General features: G+C 36.0%; 1 protein-coding gene across 7 annotated transcripts in view; it reads left to right on the forward strand.

The window, feature by feature from the left end:
- Positions 1-20,966, forward strand: part of Grik2 (glutamate ionotropic receptor kainate type subunit 2) — a 631,845-nt gene that overhangs the window by 508,720 nt on the left and 102,159 nt on the right. For all 7 annotated transcript variants that reach the window (XM_052751379.1, XM_052751385.1, XM_052751382.1 and 4 more), the window contains 2 exons: positions 4,021-4,139; positions 7,634-7,851. In XM_052751379.1, the coding sequence (XP_052607339.1) occupies positions 4,021-4,139; positions 7,634-7,851 (337 nt within the window). The remainder of the gene's footprint in view (positions 1-4,020; positions 4,140-7,633; positions 7,852-20,966) is intronic.

Genomic DNA, 20,966 nt, shown 5'->3' on the forward strand with positions numbered 1-20,966 from the left:
ACAACAACAAAAAAAAAACAAATTTCAAATACACAAAGCTAAATCAGCAAGGCATGGCATACATTACTTTACAGTGTAATGGCAAAGGAGACATGTGCATTGGTTTATATTGAAAGAATTAAATAATGTTAAGTGTGTACTGATGTTCTTAATGCCACAGATATGGAAAAGAGAAAAAAATAGTTGTTTGTAAACCTCTCTAACAGATATAGCCCAAACAGAGACTCTAAAGAGACAGGAATGCTTTCTTATTCAGTGAAAGCCTGACACGGAGGCTCTGTTATCCTCATCATGGAACCTATAATACTTTTCTACTCATCACCTTTCTTAATGCAAGGAGGAAAACACAGTTCATGACAAAAATTCTTAAACTAAATATTAAGATATATTCAGCCCATATTCCAAACTCAAAGCAAGTTGCATAGCAAGGAAGGTAGGTGGCATTCAGTTAGGTGGCATTACTCAAAACTTTTTCAGGGATGGAGATAGAAAAGGAGAGTGTTCCACCAGTCTCTATCATCATAATCCCCCAAGGAAGACAGAGAATCAGAAAAGCTATACCTATGCAGTGGAACTTGAAGACGAGAATTGGATATGAACAGCTGTGAAGTGCTACGGGAATTACAGGATAAGTTGCATGAGAGAAAAAGAATTGATAAGAATAAATAGAAGGATTTTTTTTTTCAAGTAAGGTTTTTATTTTTAAGGAGTCAGTAACCCAACATGCGTTAGATCACAGTTTGCAAGATAGAATGGACAGCATTAATTCTGAAATGCTATTTTGGAACACAATACAAACAGTCTTGAATTGAATGCCTAGAGACCACTTTTTTTTTTCCTTCTTAATGAAGACTTTAGGCATGATTGAAGACTTTTCTTACACGTGGCTGTGATAGCACAGGAATTATTCTACACTAAAACTGATCAGGAACAGTATTTAGAAAGGAGGAAATATTTCAGATAAACATGTGCAGTCTCCTTATAAACCTATTGCTGCGCATTGTGGTATCCTTAGCTAGCATAGCACACGATAGAAATGGTCAAGAAGAGACAGTGGTCCACGGGTGTTAATGTACATTGACAAATGTTTGTAGTTTATGTTGTAGTGGTACTTGAATGCAAAGAAAGGAAAATGACTCAAAGCATGTAGAGCCTCAGTGAGCAAAGGGTTGGTAGGCTGCGGTTCATGTAAAGACTCATAAAGTGATGCTACCGATGGAGACTGAGTGGATAATCCGCAGGGAGGATGGATGACCACTGTGAGTCAATATTGGACAAGTATGAAATATGAACAGTTAAAGAACTAAATTCTGTGTGTAGAAATATAAATTTGGAGGCAAATCATGAGTCTGATGGAATTGGAAGGGATACATAGATGTTGATTGAAGCAAAATCTTTTGGAAATGCAGAGGATAGAGGTAAGTGGAAGACAGAAGAAATTTACCTTTGGGAAAATTAACTAGAGACAGAATTAGAGCTGCTGATAAATACGGAGGGGACAAAAATATAGACATGGAAATCAGTGGAGTCTATGAGGGGCAAATGTTACCTGGAAGCAAGATGTGAAAAGAAACGGCGTGACTTACGCAGTCACTGCTAGATGATCACATATCTGCAGGCACAGAAACTAGCTAGGTTTGCGTCTTTGGGGCATAGAGTCCTTAAGTATTTTTTTAAGCAGAAAATAATCTTGTGAAATATGTACAGTATTTTAGTTAAAGTGTCTGTTTACCCTACATTTATTACTCTCTTCAATTTAAATTATGGGACTCCTTCACCACGGAGGCCGGGTGTACAGAGGCAGTGCGGGGCCTTCCTCCCTTCCCTCTTTCCTCCTTGCCTTCTGTTCTCCTTTCTTTGGCTCACTCTGCACGCCCTCATTCTTCCTTCCTTCCTTCCTTCCTTCCTTCCTTCCTTCCTTCCTTCCTTCCTTCCTTCCTTCCTTCCTTCCTTCCTTCCTTCCTTCCTTCCTTCCTTCCTTCCTTCCTTCCTTCCTTCCTTCCTTCCTTCCTTCCTTCCACATAACTGCTCTCTACAGAGGACGGGAAGCAGGGCCCTTTATATTTATACTTCCACTTCTCTGGCCTTACTACACCATCTCTTTTCACTCAACTTACAACATCCCTAGAGTTGTCTTTGTCCGGTTCAAGGCTCCTACATCTCAAGAACTTAGTGACTATACACAGACAATTTTGTGACAATCTGTGGTTGTGTTTCTCAGATCTTCAATTTGTAAAAAATAAATCTAGCTCCACAAATAAGCTTTATGTTTATAGTTAATAGACTTTCAAGAATAGGAAAGGAATATTTTAATTTCCAACACTGATGTGTCAATTAAAAATGCAGCTTAGGTGAAATCATAATATTCAATAATATTTATATAATGCTTTTTTGTACCAAATTACTGAGCAATTCCTATCTGCTACAATAATGCTAACGTTCCTTTTATCATTCTGGGGAGTTAAGTCTTCCTACTCATTTTACTTTTTAAGTATAGAAATTGGCTATTTGGTCTTCTAGTTGCAGAACCCTCCTCTAACCAGGTCACACTGCCTCTCGTAGGAAAGGAGGTTTGCAATACTTTACAATGGTAATATTTTTAGAGTTAAAGCTTATATAAAGATGATTGCTAATATTCTGGAGCTCAGAAATACGTTTTAAAAAGCACAGACTCTTCTCACTAGTTTAAAAGAAATAAGAGGATTTAAATAAAATCAATGTCTACCACTGAAGCCAGTTCTATTGTAGTGAAACACCCAGCAAATCACATCAGAATGTTTAATTACTATTCAATCAACCTTTCTGTTCAGTGTGTCAGTTCAACTTAGAGAACCAAACAAAACATTTTTTTGTTTATCAAGCAGAGACTATTAAAACAAGGACGTTCTAAAACTGCATTCAAAAGATGAAAATGCTTCGTTTTCATCTTTTGAATTTTAATGTCAGAAGATTATTGTGAAAAAAATTAGGCTCTCTGCAATGGCAAATAATTTATTCGAACAACCTTGATTAAATGTATGATTTGTAAAATACTTTCCTGAAAGACACATATACAAATTTAGTTTCTAAAAGAGTGGCTTTAAAATTTGAGATATTGGGGAAAATATTTTGTTAGCATAATACTTAAACAAAATGCATTTAATTATGGGGATGGTGTTTTGGATAGTCTCTTAATTGATAACTGTATTTGGATTATAATTAGCATAAATCAATTTATGCATATAGATGACAATTTTTGAAAATTAAGTGTTTAACTATTAAAGATTACTAATAATACTTCTAAAAATCATCAGTAATTGTCTTTAAGATACAAATGTGCTTTACTTTTAAAACAATGATTGAAGCGAATTACAAATTTGCAAACACATAATTAGAAAATAGGCAGCCTCAATATGCCTTTCTGTTTCTAACATTCACTGATATCATATATGTTGGAATGTTATCTGACATCTACAGGCATGCCAGGAACTTATGAAAGTGTAAGAGTTTCTGACTTTGATGGTCAGAGTTGAGTTCATTTCACAAAGCTATAAACACACAATACTATTCCTTACATACTTAAATATGCATTGATTATTTTGATGTCTGTCAGCTTGGTGGTGCCTATTAAATAATAACATTTTTATGTGTTTTCCCCTCTCAAAATATTACAGTTTTTTAAATCCTCAATTTTATAACAATTTTTAATTCTTTGATGATTTTCTAGGTTTTAAAAATGATTTTGACATGTATAGAAGCTTATATTAAAATATGCTTAGTTGACTGATACACAGACTTTCTTCTTACAAGTACAATACAGTGAAGAATGCCACTGCTTACATTAGTGTGGAAATGAACTATAAGGCAAGAAATATTGAAATTCACACTGTTGTCATATGTATGAAATTCTGTGATAAAAATGCCTTATTTCTGGTTGTGTTTAATCTTACCTATTTTTTTTGTTTCTTTTGCAGCAAGAATGTTGGATAGAATCTTCTCACTGCTATTTAAATATATTCTTTTTTCTGTCAATTACCACAGGTTTAGTCCCTATGAGTGGTATAATCCACACCCTTGCAATCCTGACTCAGACGTGGTGGAAAACAATTTTACCTTGCTAAATAGTTTCTGGTTTGGAGTTGGAGCTCTCATGCAGCAAGGTATACGATTCAGCCTGCTATTTCCCTTGGGCACCATGTCCCACTCTTTGCTGGGGGTGACAGCTCACACTGGCACAAGTCGCTTGCATGGGTAGCCTCTGTGCATGTAACCATAATCCAGCTTCTCCATCTACTTAATGCATTTAGGCCTTCTCAAATCCCATTTGAGAGAGATTCTGAGAAAACAGCTCTGCAAATCCACATAGAATCTAACCATCTAATATTTTTTATTAACCCACAGCAGGTACATTACTCCATAGACAAGCAAGCTAACCTGATTCATTAGCCAATAGCTGCACTGAGAGCAATACTAAAGTTACATCTCCTTGAGGCAAGATCCATTCTGTAATTCCTGTTTCCTGTCTCAATTTGATGTAAAATGTTCTCCTCTTTCATATTAACTCTTGATTAGATGCATCTGTATTGCATGATTACTAAATTAATTGCATATAAATTTGTAAATTTAAATATTAATCCATTTAAAGCTATGTTTTTAGATAAAATATTAGCTATACTTGATAACTTATAAGACTATAAAATACTGCATGCCTAGGAGTGAATGCAAAAATATAATAGTTAATTAAATTATTTAAAATTCACAATATAAAGGTTAAAAGTAAAGGCTATAGATTAGAAAAATGATAGAGTACATGTAATAATATGTCTTTATGGTTTGCATTATTTATTCATTATTGGCATTCCCAAGTAGAATTTTTATTTTTGATGGCATGGTTTACTTTGTTAATATTATGATAGTTAAATAAAATTCCAAAAATTATCATAAACACATACTACTTACAATAAAATGATTTTCTGGCCAAAGGTATACTATATATTTCAAATGTAATTTTTTAAGTTTACAGTTATTAAATAGAGCAAAATATCAAAAGTTTCAGCAATTGATGATAAGTGAAATAAGAAGAAAAATGTATTTTATATATTTAGTATTCACTTTGAAGAAACTCATTTAATGATGATGGCATTAAGATATGGAGAGTGACTATTTTCTGATTAATTATAAAATGACTATTTAAAAAGTACTATGCCATTGCATGTTTAATATTCTGTATAAACCCATTGTCACAACTATTCCATTTATAATCTATTTCCTAAAGTGAGAATAGTTGCTAAAAGAAAAAAAAGTTAAGTTGGAATAAATAATATTTAATACATAAAATCCTACTAAGTTGAAATAACCCTTTCCCTGCAAAGTTATCGATATATATTATGAACTGATCTACATTTGTGGCATCTCTTTTTAAATACTGATGAAGAGTCAAAAGTTGCATTTCCCTTTCCCACGTTTTGGGTCCAAGGTAAGGGTGTCTTTCCTCATTATCAGGCTGACAAACTGAAGCTCTCCCATGTCTTTAGTTGTAGAGTGGAATGGTATAACCTACATAGGCAATCTGCTAACAGTTAACCTCGGGTGTCTACAGTAACTAATCCTCACAATCAAGGTCAGACCGAAAGAGCATGGTTCTTTTTAAATTTTGATACCAATATGAAAACTAAAATATTCTTTCTTGAAATTTATATTTCCTAAAAGTTTTGGAAATCTTTGAGAGTCAGTCCACTTACAAGATGATCTTAATTATTAGTGAGAGCAATTAAAAATAAGTCTATCTGCACTATTTATAAAGAGAAGTAATCAAAACAATCGGAAATTCAGAAATGCATTTGCTTGGCCATGTCCTCACCTCACGGCTGGTGGATACATGAAAGAGGAACCCATCCTATCTGGCTGATGCCCCGATCCCCAGGAATTAGTGGGATATAGTGCTGGACATGACGTTGCCTTGAGTACATGACAGTCAGCCCCTAACCAGGCTCTGATTCACAAGTCTAGGAGGTGTCTGGCGAATTTCAGTCTGTGGGTAAGATACAAACTTGTGGTAATTGGGACAGTTTTGTCAAATGTCTCTATCCACTATGCTTTTATTTAATAGCCTCTTTTGACTTTATTGTTTTTTGTTTTTGTTTTTTTTTTAAATAAACAAACAGTAAAACATGCAGCCAAAGCTGCTGGTCGTCTTGGGTGTGTTAGTGTTTCAGTGTCCAAGTGTGTGTCTGGCAGGGCCTAGGAGCAACTACAACAGAAAGGTACCATTCTGTTCTGTTCTGTTTTGTTTTGCTTTTCTTCCCTTACAGAGTGGTAGACAAGAGTCTGGAGCTGGAGTTGGCTGTCATGTCCAAGTCTGTCTGCTTTTAATATTTTGTATATTCAAAATTGCTAGGGTAAGATGAACAGAGTGTAAGATGGGCCATTTTCTATAGGATGCTCGTGATAGCACATATTTTAATGTTAGCATGAATAATTTGTTTTCTTTTCATTAACTCTAAAATAGTACTTCCTTGCTGCACAGGTGATTACATTAAAGATAAGACTGTAAAACACATCAGCAAAATGAGCCCATCTTTGCTTTGTTACATTTTACTCAAGTCCTATAAAATATTAAGTACTTCATAGTCATGCTTTTCTGATTTTAGATCCAAAATGACTAAAAGTGGATGACAATATATTATATATATATATATATATTGATGAGCTTAGTATATACTTTAAACAAGAATACTACATTATGATATAAAGATACAATTAATTAAAATTTAAATAAGAGACAAGATTTTACATTTTAACATTTTCTTTTATAAACTAAATAACCGAAAATTAATAATAAAGCAAACTAAAATATATTTCTTAGATCCCATTCTCAGTAATATCATGGGCAGGCAACTCCAGCCATGTAATTGTGATATATTGATGTAATATTACATATGTATAAAGATAAATTTGTGTTTCTTTACTCAATTACCTTAATGGAAGCTAAGCTTCATAATGGGAGATATTTGCTTAATCGCAAGTAAATAATTTGTTACTTTATTTTAAAATGAGCACAGGCTTAATACCTTACACCTTCATAAGGTATGTGATTAAATTAAATATTTTAATACCATACAACATTGCTATTTTCAATGGTAAGGTATTGTTTCTTTGCCATTTGTCTAAGATCAAATATAAATAATGAAACAGACATATTTGAGCTATCTGTCATTAAAAAGAACCTTTCACAAACATATTAAGAAAATGAATCTGAATCTGCGTTCAGTAATTACTTCTGAAAAACACTTAAATAGTAAAAATAGGAACAAATTTGAATGTAGTGTATAAACTGGAGAGATTTATACTCCTCCCTTCTAATGTTACTTTTCTAAGACTTTTTACATGTTACTGTTTTAATTGTCACATGGAGCCATCTCAGGTAAGGCCAGTCTCTTGTCACTATACTTGATACAGTGTTTCCAGAAGTGGCATAGAACTAAAATTGGCCTCTGCTCTCCCAAACGCTGTTGCTTGTTTACTGAAGCAGTGTGTCAATCTTTGACTTAAACTTTTATTACACAGTGATCCCATTCTTCCACTGTGACCAAACATGTCTGACAGCTGATCGAATTGTCTGTATTCGTTTCACCTTTCCCCCACTCTCTGTTAGGTTCTGAGCTCATGCCCAAAGCGCTCTCCACCAGGATAGTGGGAGGCATTTGGTGGTTTTTCACACTTATCATCATTTCTTCGTACACTGCTAACCTAGCCGCCTTTCTGACCGTGGAACGCATGGAATCTCCTATTGACTCCGCTGATGATTTAGCTAAGCAAACCAAGATAGAGTATGGAGCAGTAGAGGATGGTGCAACCATGACATTTTTCAAGGTAAGTCTTACTTGCTACTGAAGCATAACCACAAACTCACAAGCAATCCTTTCTATTTATAAATGTAATGATGTAGTTATACATTTATGTTTGCCAAAGAAATAATAGCATGTAACTTGGGGAGATGTTTGTACAACTAAAAAAAAATATGCCCATCATGTCTCATCTTATTAATACTTGGAACTGTGAGATGTATAAATGCCCTGATGTTGTTTATTGCATATTTAGAAAGACTAATATGGAAAATTAAAAATTTAGTGTATTTCCTAATTGATAGTAAATAAAATTCTTTCCAAAGGTAATGTTTTTTAATGAGATTTTATCTTTGAGTGATAATGTGATATCTTTATTAAACACTGAATAACAACAGATTCCAATCCTGTACATATTCTAGGATGAAATACTTGCATGTAAGAATGTTTCACCCTAGAGGACAGGGTGAGGTTCGCGGTGAGGTTCGCAGCCAGGTAACCTTCTGGAGTGGCCTGGAGGGAAGGTGTGCCTGGGTGGTGCAGGCATTGTGAGCAGGGAACATACTGACCCTCAGAGGGTGTGAGTCCTTAGTGAAAGCTGTTGCTGAAGGTCTTGGACTGGGTGAGTGCTACCTCTTAATGCCACCTTACAGAAGGACAAGGGAAAGAAACTTAAGGAGCTGACGAAGATCAATCTGTACTTGGTGTCTTACAGGAATGGTTGCTGGGTGACTTAGACCAACTGCTGGTTGACCTCTGTTTCAAGGTGACTTGAACTTGGGGTGGGGGTTGAGAATGGGGAGGCACCACACACCTACCATTCATTCTCCTGCTGCCAGCCAGCCTTTTCCACAAGAAACAGACTCACCATTTCCCAAAGGCAAATCTGTGTCACCCTAGAGCTCCTATACCAGTCACACAGTCCTGTCAGCCTCTCCCCAGCCTTCAGGCCTCTTGCTTAAACCTGCCTGTATGCGCCCATTCTCAGGAATGCTCTAACTCCATCTGCTTCTTTGCCTGGCAAACTCCTTATCAACAAGATGTTCTCCAAAGTCACCATCCCTGTGAGCCTGCCTCAAAAAAAAAAAAAAAAAAAAAAAAAAAAAGAATGTTTCACATGCGTGCATTTGTTTCAGTTAAAATAAAGCAGACTGCAATAACTGAAGGAAAAGTCAGTTCTTATGATCTGTAGATTTAGCCAGTCTAAAGTTAGGCTAAATCATTACTTTCACAGAGGTCTGTAGAGGAACAACCTGTGCAACATTTCTGTGAACACAGAGTGCCTTGGAGTCCTCTTCCTTTTCTCCTCATCCTTCAATTCCTGCTCCTTTCACTGGAAAATAATAAGCACATAGGGGATTTCCTAGTGTCTAGTGACCTTTACGCTTGCTTTGGTAGGCATCAAGCCCTTGTTTTATAGATTAGTATTCCTTTAAAGTGATGGCAAATGCTTTCGTTGTTTATTCAAATACAGTTGAACTAATGTTTGTTTAAAAATTGTCTCACATTATTAAATTATTTCATCAGGCGTGCTTTAACAGCCTACCTAGTACCCAAAATAGCCCTCCACATTGTCTGGACTACTGCAGGAGCTGCAATCTAGTAATTGCTTCCAAAGACAGAAGTTTGGTTACAGATAGAAGAATAAATTCACAATGACATCATTATTATTTAAACCACAAGCACTCAAAGTATGCATGTTTTTGTGAAAATTCTTATAAAACTGTACTAGCTTTGAACAATAGAAATCTAAAGGAAATCAAATTTCCAAATACTAATTAGATTTCATTTACTTAGCTACATGTCATTTTTAATTATTTTTGAACTAAACTTATTATCTTATGGCTAGTGTAAAGATTAGATTTTTTTAGTGTTTAATTAAAATCATTACTGTTTAGTAAGATTTATTAATTATATATCACTTAAACATTTAAATCAATATGCACTCTTTGACTACATCAAATACAATTGATCATTTTCCCCTAATTATATGGAATTATTAAACAGTGTTTTATTATAAAATAATTTTTTAGTTTTAGATATTTTCTTACAAACATCACTTGTAGAAGTGGCTAAATGTATGTCGTCAATATGAAGTACTTAGTTGGTAGTACATCTAAATTATTCCTGTGCACAAGGACCTTCTGGAGCTGAACTTATTTAGCTACACAGATCAAGTGTTCAACACAATGATTTGACACTAGAAATGATTATTTCTGTGCCCTATGGATTTCATGATTTTAATTTCACTTTTATCTTCTAGAACACTCACGTATCTTGTTACAAACTGAGTCATTATCCGTGTAGCTCATGGTGAAGAACATGAAACTATTCAAACGATAATTCTCTTTTTCCTCTATATGTTGTTTCTCTTGTTTAAACTTCTTCACTTTCCTGGCTATCTCTACAGCCCTCCAGGGCTTCTCACCTCCGTGTTTCCTACTGTGGCAGACTGTCTACCCTCACTCCGTGTTTTCTACTGTGGCAGACTGTCTACCCTCACTCCTTGTTTCCTACTGTGGCAGACTGTCTACCCTCACTCCGTGTTTCCTACTGTGGCAGACTGTCTACCCCCACTCCTTGTTTCCTACTGTGGCAGACTGTCTACCCTCACTCCGTGTTTTCTACTGTGGCAGACTGTCTACCCTCACTCCTTGTTTTCTACTGTGGCGCGCATGTCTACCCTCACTCCTTGTTTTCTACTGTGGCAGACTGTCTACCCCCACTCCTTGTTTCCTACTGTGGCAGACTGTCTACCCTCACTCCGTGTTTTCTACTGTGGCAGACTGTCTACCCTCACTCTGTGTTTTCTACTGTGGCGCGCATGTCTACCCTCACTCCTCCGTGTTTTCTACTGTGGCACGCCTGTCAGTCACTCTCACTCTTCCATGCCGCTGGCTTTGCTTCCTGCTCTTTCACCTGGTATTTTTCTGATTTTCACACGAGGGTGCCTCTTGCACATGGAGAAATCAACATAAAGCAACTTCTATTTCCAACAACACAGACTTCCTTTAGAGCTGAAACTTCTGGAATGTACACTGGTTACAATAACAACCATACAGAGATAATTACTGAGCTAACAATTACCTTATGCTGCTGATTGCATCACATGCTGAATTCTTAATGTTGAAATCAGAAAAAAAAAATAGAAAAGCCTATGGGAGACATGAATTGTAGATTTTTCTTTAGATATATTTTTGAAAATGCTTTAAGTATTCTAATTTCAACTTCATGTTTTAGCTTCTTAAACTATCAATATACTACACAGGGTATGCTATTTAAAAAATATAGCAACAGAGAAATCAGACAAGTGCACCATCCTTTGGATTTCTACAACCAAAGAAGTACTGTTGAAGTGTGGGCTATCTATATCTGGTACTATTTTTGATTTTTTAAAATTAAAAATTTTGCATATGAAAAAAATCACATCTTATTCTATCTTATTTAGAAGCATTGATTTCTGAAGGAATGTCAATCATAATTTTCCTAATTTAACAAGCTCCTGCTGTTGTCTGATTGTGCTGAATTGCTAAGTTCCAGAAAATTCTTTTAAAATATTGTAGTTTTGTTAGCTCAAGCAATAAGAGACATCAAGACATCTAGTTTTAAGAAGTTCTTGATCTGTGGAGACGCAGGCAGTTAGTGTCCTCCACAGCATTGCTTAATTCCATTTCCAAAGACAACGATGCTTTTGATCACTGAGTTCATGTGCCTATTGGCTGAAGAACCTTTCCCTGTTCTTTTTTTCCACATCCATTGAACAGCACACACCTTTTCTCCAGAGAGAACTGAGGCAAAACCAAATCACAGCAACAGCAGCAAATCCATGAGCATGATCAATAACTGCTATCTCCAGTATATCCTTAGTAGTACTAAGTTAACAAAGTAGATTGGAGGAAACATCAAAAATGAAATCAAATCTTTCTCAGAAGATGATAATTTGTATATTAGAATTAAAACTTCATCCCAGGGGTAAATATTGTACGTGTAAAATGTTACCAAGGGACAGTGCACTCTTTTCTCTCTGAAGTATAAAGATTAAGAGAATGAGTTTATGTTAGAGGGTTAAAAATACCTTAGCTACAGTCTGGAGGTTCTCTAGTCTCTTTGGAGAGTTGCTTTATTTATCTTTTTTCATTTTTTTTTTTAAGATTTTGTTGCTTTCATAAAGCTGTTTGGAATAGCATTGTTTCTATGCAACCCATGACTCAGGGTTCCAATATTCACAGAATATTTAAGTTCCACCTTTCTGTATTTCTGACTTAGCCACATTTACTACTATAATATGTGCACCTAAAAATAATGATGTCAAAAGGAAGTTGTATTCTCTGTGTATTTAAAAATCAAAATTCTGTCGCATAGTTTTTTATAGTACTATAAGTGATAGCAATTACATTTCAGTAGTTGTTATTAATAGAAGTAAGAGTAGACAAATATATACAAGTATAGAATCAGAGAGACTGAATTCAGTTCCCGATTCGAGCACCTACTTGCTATGCATCTACTATCCGACTCTTCCATGCCCTGCTTGAAATGACAAACAGGTCAGTTCTCACTATGTAAATTTTAACTATTGACTAAAATCTTTACATGTCATAGTTAATGTTTCGTAGCAGTCTCAGAGATACTGTATGTTAGCACTACGAGATTGTAAGGAGAACTTTAAAGTTCAGGATTTAAAATGATCCTACATATGTCTCGGGATTCCAGTCTTCACAGATTCTTTAAGTTTGGCCTTTCTGCAATTTCTCACTTTGCCGCATTTTCTAACAGAATATGTCAAACTATTTTTATGACCAACAATTAAGCATTGTTTAAGTATTGTAAAAAGTATTATGTCATATTTGCCTGATGAGTTCCTCATTCTTCTGATTTTTAATGGATGACAAAGGACAAATTATATGAGTGAAACAAAAGAAAATCTGTAGATATTTTCTTATAATCTTCTAGATGTCTAGGTTAGTGTACTTTGAAATCATGCTTCATCAAGGTGTAACTAGGAGCTATTTGGGGAGCTTTTTTCTAAATTTCTGATAAGAGAAAGTTAAAATTACTTACTATAAAATTTTTATATTAATATTTAATAAAATAATTATTGTGATGCAATGTGTCAGTTAGTATCACTATGCGCCTTATGTTCTCAATTAGGATATAGACATTCTGTTATAAGAAATTACATTTTCATTCAATGAATATTTACTGAACCACTCTTCTGTGTCCAGAATTGTATTTATTCAGTCTCAATAGGTGTTATGCACCTCTCAGTCCTCTCCAGAGTCTGCCCCTTCTACTTGCTATGCCTCAAGTTTCTCACTGCTTTGACAGTGGAACCAGTATCATCTCTGAATTACGTTTTACAGTTACTATCTAAATGCTCAGTTCCCAGTTTTATCCCTAGTATTCTCTCCAATGTTACTGAAGTGACTTCAAGTTCTTTAAATCACTCCCCACCCCATGTGTATTCGCATAACATAACTTAGCAACCTGCTTGGTTTACAAAGTACTGTGAAGTCTGGTTTCTTGCTTTCTGTTCATTCTTCTGAAACTGTAACATCTACACTCTTACACATTTCTCCAGTGTTTACTGAGCTGTCTTTCATGTCCTCCTTCCTTAGCAACCCAGTTTAACTGATGTCCTTATTCCCTAAACCCTTATTCAATTTTTGCTTCTGAGAAAATTTTTCAGCTTTAGACTCAAATTCCCCTGGACTGGAGAAGGTGTGCTTCTGTTTCAGATTCTGCTTTCCCTTCCTCCTCATCTTCCTCTTCTTCATCGTCTTCCTCCTCTTCTTTCCCCCTCTTCTCTTTTTCCTTCTTTTCCTCTTCCTTTTTTTTTTTTGGGGGGGGGGGGTCAATCAATATGCATAGTTTATTACTTAATTTTAACTGTCTGAGTCCAGGTTTAGAAATACTTAAAAAGTTCCATTGACTAAAGTTACAAAAACTTAGAAATTCTTTTGCTAACCAAACATCCATTATTTCCTTTGCATCCTCTCTCAATTATTCTTACAAAACAGTCAGTTTCTGTTTGTCCCCATCTCTCCTACTTCCATGCTGTAGATATTATTATGTATTATATTTCAGTATTTTATGTCTTACCATATGTAGCTATAGCTAACCATCAATAGTTTGAATATTTTGATATTTCATTTGTCAATATATTTGACTAGATCCAAAAGACTTCATACATTTTCCATCTGCCAATTTACTTTGAGGCATTCTTTTAAAATTTTATCTCTAGGCTGGGAAAGAAGTTCACTGGATATGAGCACTTGCTGGACTAACAGGAGAACATCAGTTCAAACCCCCAGCACCCTCATAAATTGTAAAGTATGTCTTTGGTGCTTTTAACCCCAAATAAAACCGAAAGTAAAATAGAAAGACACTTAGTATACTATTCTGGATTTTGTATTCCCATGGGTGTAGACACACACACACACACACACACACACACACACACACACACACACACACACACACACACTGAAATATTTCCCTTGTTTGCATGGACTTCCATAGTTTTCAGCCTCCTCTAATGAGTTCTTTCTTCTCTGCTTTCTATATCTAATACAATAATTCTGTACAGTTATCCATGAGTGAAATGAAATAAATGTAACCACTGATGGGATACCTGTAACAAATAGTTTAGTTAGATGCAGTTTTAAAATTACTTTTGTCATTTAATATTTTCTTGTCTTGCTATTCTGTATATTTATGGATATAATTTTTCCCCAAATGTCTGCTATCCTATAACATTCCTATTTTGAAAATCAATTTATTTGAAAGTGTACATAGAGGACTTAAGAGTTTAAGCTGGTTGATTAACTTTCTGGAGCAAAACATTTTAACATTTGGTATCTACCAACAGTAGTCTTCCTCTTCCTCCTCCTCCTCCTCTGTCTCTTCCATTCTCTCTCCCCTTCTTCCCTTCCTTCCTCCCTGCCTTCCTCTTTATTTTTCTCTGTGGGGGAACTCAAATATACAGTCTAAGTTCCTATTTATAAATCTTCACAGATTTTTAGAAATTATCATCAGGATTATTTAAAAAGGAAAAAAAAACCTGGAATATAGAGAGGGTATCATTAATTACAAAACAGCAATCAAAGTCTTATAGAATCATAGTAACAGTGGTAACAATGATGTTCTAACCATCATCACTTATGATATTTTTATCTAATCTCAACTCCTGTTCTGCATCTCTAGTGCTGCAGTACACCCATGTGCCCCCTAGTACCACATGTCTGGTCATTTTATCTTAATTTTAAAGTTTTTTACTACATTTGTTTGTTTGTTTCTGCAAATGTGTATGTGTGTGTATAATTAGTCAAATGGGCTGCCATACATGTATAAGAGGGTTGATAAATCAGTTGGTGGGAATTTGGTTCTCTCTTTTAATTTTGTGGGTCCCAGATATCCAACTCTGCTGTTTGATCAAACTGGTTTTCTAAATATTCACTTTATACCATTGGGTCATATATAGCCCATCACATCTCCTTTATCATCTGTGACCTATTCCATCTTACCATTTCAGTGATCTCCACAAATTAAATCACACTGGGGTTATTAAACCTGAGTAGCTTGCATATTTTTGCAGTGATTATTTGAGTGTATGAGTGATATTCTTTCCTAAAGTCTATAGGGGTGTAAATAAATTTCGAATTGAGAGATAAAACATAAAATAGTTTTAGCTGACAGCATGTTCTTAATTAATAGATTTATTAAAAAGCAAACACTGTATCTCTAGTCATAATCCTTTTGTATTCTCAAATAATGCTTCCTTTGTTTATCTTATTGCAAGACCTGAGATGGTAGGTACAAAAACAGCATGTTTACTATAACAGACCCAACAGCTGTGTATCAGCTTGTGAACAGAAACTCGGTCATGCCTTCTGGTATGCACATAGTTGCTACTATTACTCAGGTTCTCATCATATCCTGCCTTTGTGCATTATTAGAAATTCTTTATGGTACTTCAGTAAGTGAAGAGATGATTTCTGTCAACAAATGATGCTGATTTACATGACAGCAGCCTTATTGATTTAGGTGCTTTAATCTGTGGCACTCTTTGTTCATTTCATTCTCATTCATTAATAGCCATTTTAAGCTGAGTAATTAAGTTCACTTTTTTTAATCAGTACACAAGGAAAAGAAATTTATCACATGAGCAATACTGCACGTTTACCTAGAAATCTAAATAAAGTTGGAGATGCATTAGGGACAATGGAGTCCAGAGGGAGTTGGAGGGGATTGGAAGGATGAATATGAGCTAGATGCAGTGCACACATGTCTGGACTTAACCAAAGAATACATTTTTGAAAGAAAAAAAGATCATGTCATTTGCAGGAAAATGTAAGGAAAGACAATTATTAAAATTAAAGAGGTGGCATTAATTCACATGTGGGTTTATAGGAAGACAGATCTTGAATGAGAGATTTCAGATGCAGACTTGTGCAAAGTTCTCACTGTGCTTATTACACTGCACTTGTTCAAGGAAACGACTTTGACTCCTTCCTCTGTTGTAGGAAAATGAGACTGATTTGACTGATGAGGGTTACGTTTCTTTTTCCTTAGTTGAGAATTTCTCAGTAACTCTTTTTAGATTTAAGCAGTTTGGTAGTTTGAATAAAAATGGCCCCATAGGCTCATAGGGAGTGGCACTATGAGGCGAAGTGGCACTATGAGGTGGAGTGGCACTATCAGGCAGTGTGGCCTTGTTGGAGTGGGTGTGGTATTGTTGGAGTGGGTGTGGCCTTGTTGGAGTGGGTGTGGTATTGTTGGAGTGGGTGTGGCCTTGTTGGAGTGGGTGTGGCCTTGTTGGAGTGGGTGTGCCTTCTGCCTTTGGAACAAGATAGAACTCCCAGCTACCTCTTCAGCACCATGTCTGCCTGTGTGCTACCATGCTTCCTGCCATGACAATAGTGAACTAAACCTCTGAAACTGTAAACCAGCCACAATTAAATGTTTTCCTTCAAAGAAGTTGCCATGCTCATGGTCTCTTTTCACAGCAATAGAAACTCTAGCTAAGACAAGCAAATTGCCGGGCGGTGGTGGTGCACACCTTTAATCCCAGCACTCATAAGGCAGAGGCAGGCAGATCTCTGTGAGTTCAAGGCCAGCCTGGGCTACAGAGTGAGTTCCGGGACAGGCTCCAAAGCTATACAGAGAAACCCTGTCTCGAAAAACAAAAAACAAAACAAAAAAAAGACAAGCAAATTTCGTGTCAAACAAATTCTCTTCCTACTTGGACAATGAAAAGCCTAGTGTACTTAGGCTTCAAAACTCCAAACTTCTCTTGACAATTTCTTGAAAGTGATAAATTCATAAATAATTATATATTTAGAATTTGTATAAATGTTATTTTTATTTTTACATACTTAAATGAAACAATTTAAATGTTTTATGTGTTTGAACACTAATTTGTCTGAATAGTCATGTTAGCTTATCAGTATTGAAAATGAAATATTGAAATTTTGATATCTATTTTTTCCTTTCTTTTTTTTTAAAATTCTTTTAACTTTCATTGATTCTTTGTGTATTTCACACCATGCATCCCAATCCCACTTATCTCCTTGTCTGTTCCCACCCACTCTCTGCCCTTACAACCTCCCCACAAAACAAAACAAAGTTTAAAAGAAAAACCAAAAGCCAAACACAAAAAGAACAGACAAAACAAACAAACAAACAAAAGAATCTTGTTGTAGAAGCAGCAGTTATCTTTACTTGCAAATCCTCATTGCTATGAGTCATTGATCTTGTTTAAGGACTCTGGTTCTGCTTCCCCATCAATAATGGGCTCTCACTGGGGCTCCACTTAGATATCCTGATGTCCTGAGTCATGTAAATCCTGCAATTTTGGGACTGTAAGTTCGTTCCTTTCACATGCTCAAACATTTCATAGATGAAGTGGATGTTGGGGTTGTTAACTGACACCCCTGGTTCTGAGCCTGTGTGGTAGCTGGATTGATCAGCCCCTAAGCTTCCCCTCAGGGTCACTGCCCAGGGAGCTCTGCAGCACTGCCTTAGCTGGCTCACAGAATGCAGCTGAGAGCAAGGAGTGAGGCCACTTCTGCTCTCAGTAGCTCAGATCAGGCCCTCCCTCACTCACACCACCTGGGCCAGCTCTACTGGTTTGTGTTTTTCATTTTCAATAAGAAATACCCTAATTGAAGACTTTTGTAGTCACAAGGTTTCTCTAATCTTCTCAAGTCATTTTCACTTTGTACAGAAATATTGGTTATAGGCAATGCATTAAAGGTAACATTAAGTTAAGAGGCAATAACTTAATAAAAAAAGGGCAATATTTTTAAATAATGTTACAGTCTTGTTTAGTAATGTCTACTACAGTTTTGATTTAAATTAGTTCTCCTTGAAATAACATTAAAACTAATTCTTTACTAGGCATTTTTTTTGTATTTGCATAAAAAAGAGGTTTTTTTTAAACCCAAGGAGAATGTCTCCCTCCCTCTTTTCTCTTCTAACACACAACTTATTGTATGTGAGCCCAATCCTATGTTTATTACAGGGATTTACTATGTTCCCATTGCAAGAAATAAAATGGTGCCTTTGAGTAAAGCAGCTTCATCAGACACCAGTTTAGCATGCCAAGTTAAAGCCATCAATGGAGAAGCGGCAGATGTGAAGGCTACTTGGCATCAAAGCATATGAGTCAAAGACTTTCCTATGGGAAAGAAAGTGCTTTAAAGTACACTTTATCTGCAGTGAGAACATTGGTTCTATCAAGCTGTCTGGAAATCAGAATATGATGGGTTTTATTGCTCTAGCTCTGCCAGAGAGAATTCAATAGTTAAAAAGAAAGTGATAACACCATTTTGGGAATTATAAGAAGTGATTAGAGTGTTAGTGTATTTAAACTTGGAAAAGCAGCAACTTTTATCTTAGAAAGTAGCTTCTCCTAAGTATCTGGGGGACAGAAGTTTAATCCCTTTCTAATTGTTACATTTGCAATATGTACTAATGCAGCTTTGGGACACTTTAATTGAAGAAAAAAGCTATGTCTTCGACTGAAGTGTAAAATCTGTTAAACAGTGTTTTAATTGGCTTGGAAGGCAAGTGTCTAAACTGGCTGTAATTCGGGAAAGCAGTGTGGTTCTCTTCCACCCAGCATCCCCTCCTCCACTGAGGGCAAAGCTCATCCCTGCTCTTGGTGAAGTTGGGAGGGCAGCTCAAACAGTGTGTCACACCTCATCAATCTTAGGAACAAAGGCCACAGGGACTGAGAAAATTCTAAATTTGGTTTATATAGTTATATTGAGCTGAAATGTCAAGTGCTGGATAATGTATAATAGTTGTCAGTATAAGAGCTTACAACCAATGGCCAAGAGCGTTTTGAAAGAAAAACAAAAGGACATAAAGATTTTGGGGGAAAAAAAGATAAGTTGAGATAAATATTATTCCAAAATATCTTGCAATTTAAAAACTAAAATGTTCATTTTTTAAGATAAAAAATAGGTAAAACATCAGTTCTTCATGTTATAAAAATTTATGAAAAAAACACAGTGTTTAAAAAAATTCAAACAAAGAACCTAAATACACGTTTGTTAACAGTTTGAAGAAATTGCATTTATTGCCACTGTGATTGGTCACTTTGATTTTTCTTTTCCTCCCTTCCTCCCTCCCTCCCTTCCTCCCTCCCTCCCTTCCTCCCTCCCTCCCTTCCTCTCTCCCTTCCTCCCTCCATGTCTCTCTCTCTCTCCCTCTTTCATTTTTTTTTTTCAGGAGTGAGTTGCAACATTAGAGTACCTGAGAAACACAGTTTCCATACTCTTCTGGTAGTCCATTAATTATAAGATGAATTTCCTGAAATTATCCTTAATTCATAATCTTCTTGATGGTTACTTCTCTGGTATTTGAGGCAATTTTGCTTTCTGAGAGGGAAAGCTATTTTGTACATATGCATATATTGAAAATAACTTTCATATTTGGCCAACTGAATTTTTTTTCTGAATAAGACGTGTGTTTTCAGGTATGTATGGCTGTGTGTGTGTGTGTGTGTGTGTGTGTGTGTGTGTGTGTGTGTGTGTGTGTGTAAGAAGGAGAGAGAGAGAAAGAGAGACAGAGAGCATATAGAGTCCAAAGCTAGATATCAGGTGTCTTCTGCATTTTTTCTCCACTTTATTTTTTGGAACAAGATACTTCTTTCATCCTGGAGCTCATGTATTTAGCTAAAATGGCCAAGGAGCTCCAGGGATCTGTCTGTCCCTCATCCCTGGCATTGGGTTTACAGATGTCTACAGATGCAGGTAGCTTCTCACATGCATACTGGGGTCCCAAACAAACTGCTTTCATGCCTTCACAGAAGGCACTTAACAAACTGATGCAACCCTTCAGCCCCTAAATTTTCTTTAATAGGATTTTCTATTTTTTCCCAAAGATAAATTAGCAGTAACATTAATTTGTTCTGTCTTAGGAAGAGCTGATTGAAGACTCTAAACACAAGTTAAGACTTTGCTTCTCTGTAGAAAATATAGAAACACAGAGCCAAATACAGAGTTAATAGCCCAAGAGGTCAGAGCAGTAGCTGAGAGCTGAGACTTAAAACCGCCTTTCTTACCCTTCGCTGCTGTTGTTGTCCTTCCCCTCAGAAAAGAGGCCTACTTTCTGTGTGTCTGTCTTTTTATTGACTTTCTGTTCTGCCTTCTCATTGGTTGTAAACCCAACCACATGACCTCCTCATCACTGCCTGTGTATACAGACCTCCAGGTCTTCTATGGTTGGTATTGAGATTAAAGGCGTGTGTCTCCATGCTGGCTGTATCCTTGAACACACAGAGATCCGCATAGCTCTGCCTCCCAAGTGCTGGGATTAAAGGCGTGGGCCACCACCGCTGGGCTTCTGTTATGCCTTGCTATTAGCTCTGACCCCCAGGCAACTTTATTTATTAACATACAAATAAAATCACATTTCAGTACAAATAAAATATCACCATACTTCTCAACTCATAAAATGAAGGTAGAATATAGATTTTTTTGTACTTGCTCTCATCTTCAAAGCTTAGTTTGTTTTGTTTTGTTTTGTTTTGTTTTGTTTTGTTTTGAGACAGGATTTCTCTGTGTAGTTTTGGTGTCTGTCCTGGATCTCTCTCTGTAGACCAGGCTGGCCTCAGACTTACAGAGATCTGCCTGA

Source organism: Peromyscus californicus, unplaced genomic scaffold (assembly GCF_007827085.1).
Source record: "Peromyscus californicus insignis strain IS unplaced genomic scaffold, ASM782708v3 Scaffold_22__1_contigs__length_63687245, whole genome shotgun sequence".
Taxonomy (NCBI): domain Eukaryota; kingdom Metazoa; phylum Chordata; class Mammalia; order Rodentia; family Cricetidae; genus Peromyscus; species Peromyscus californicus.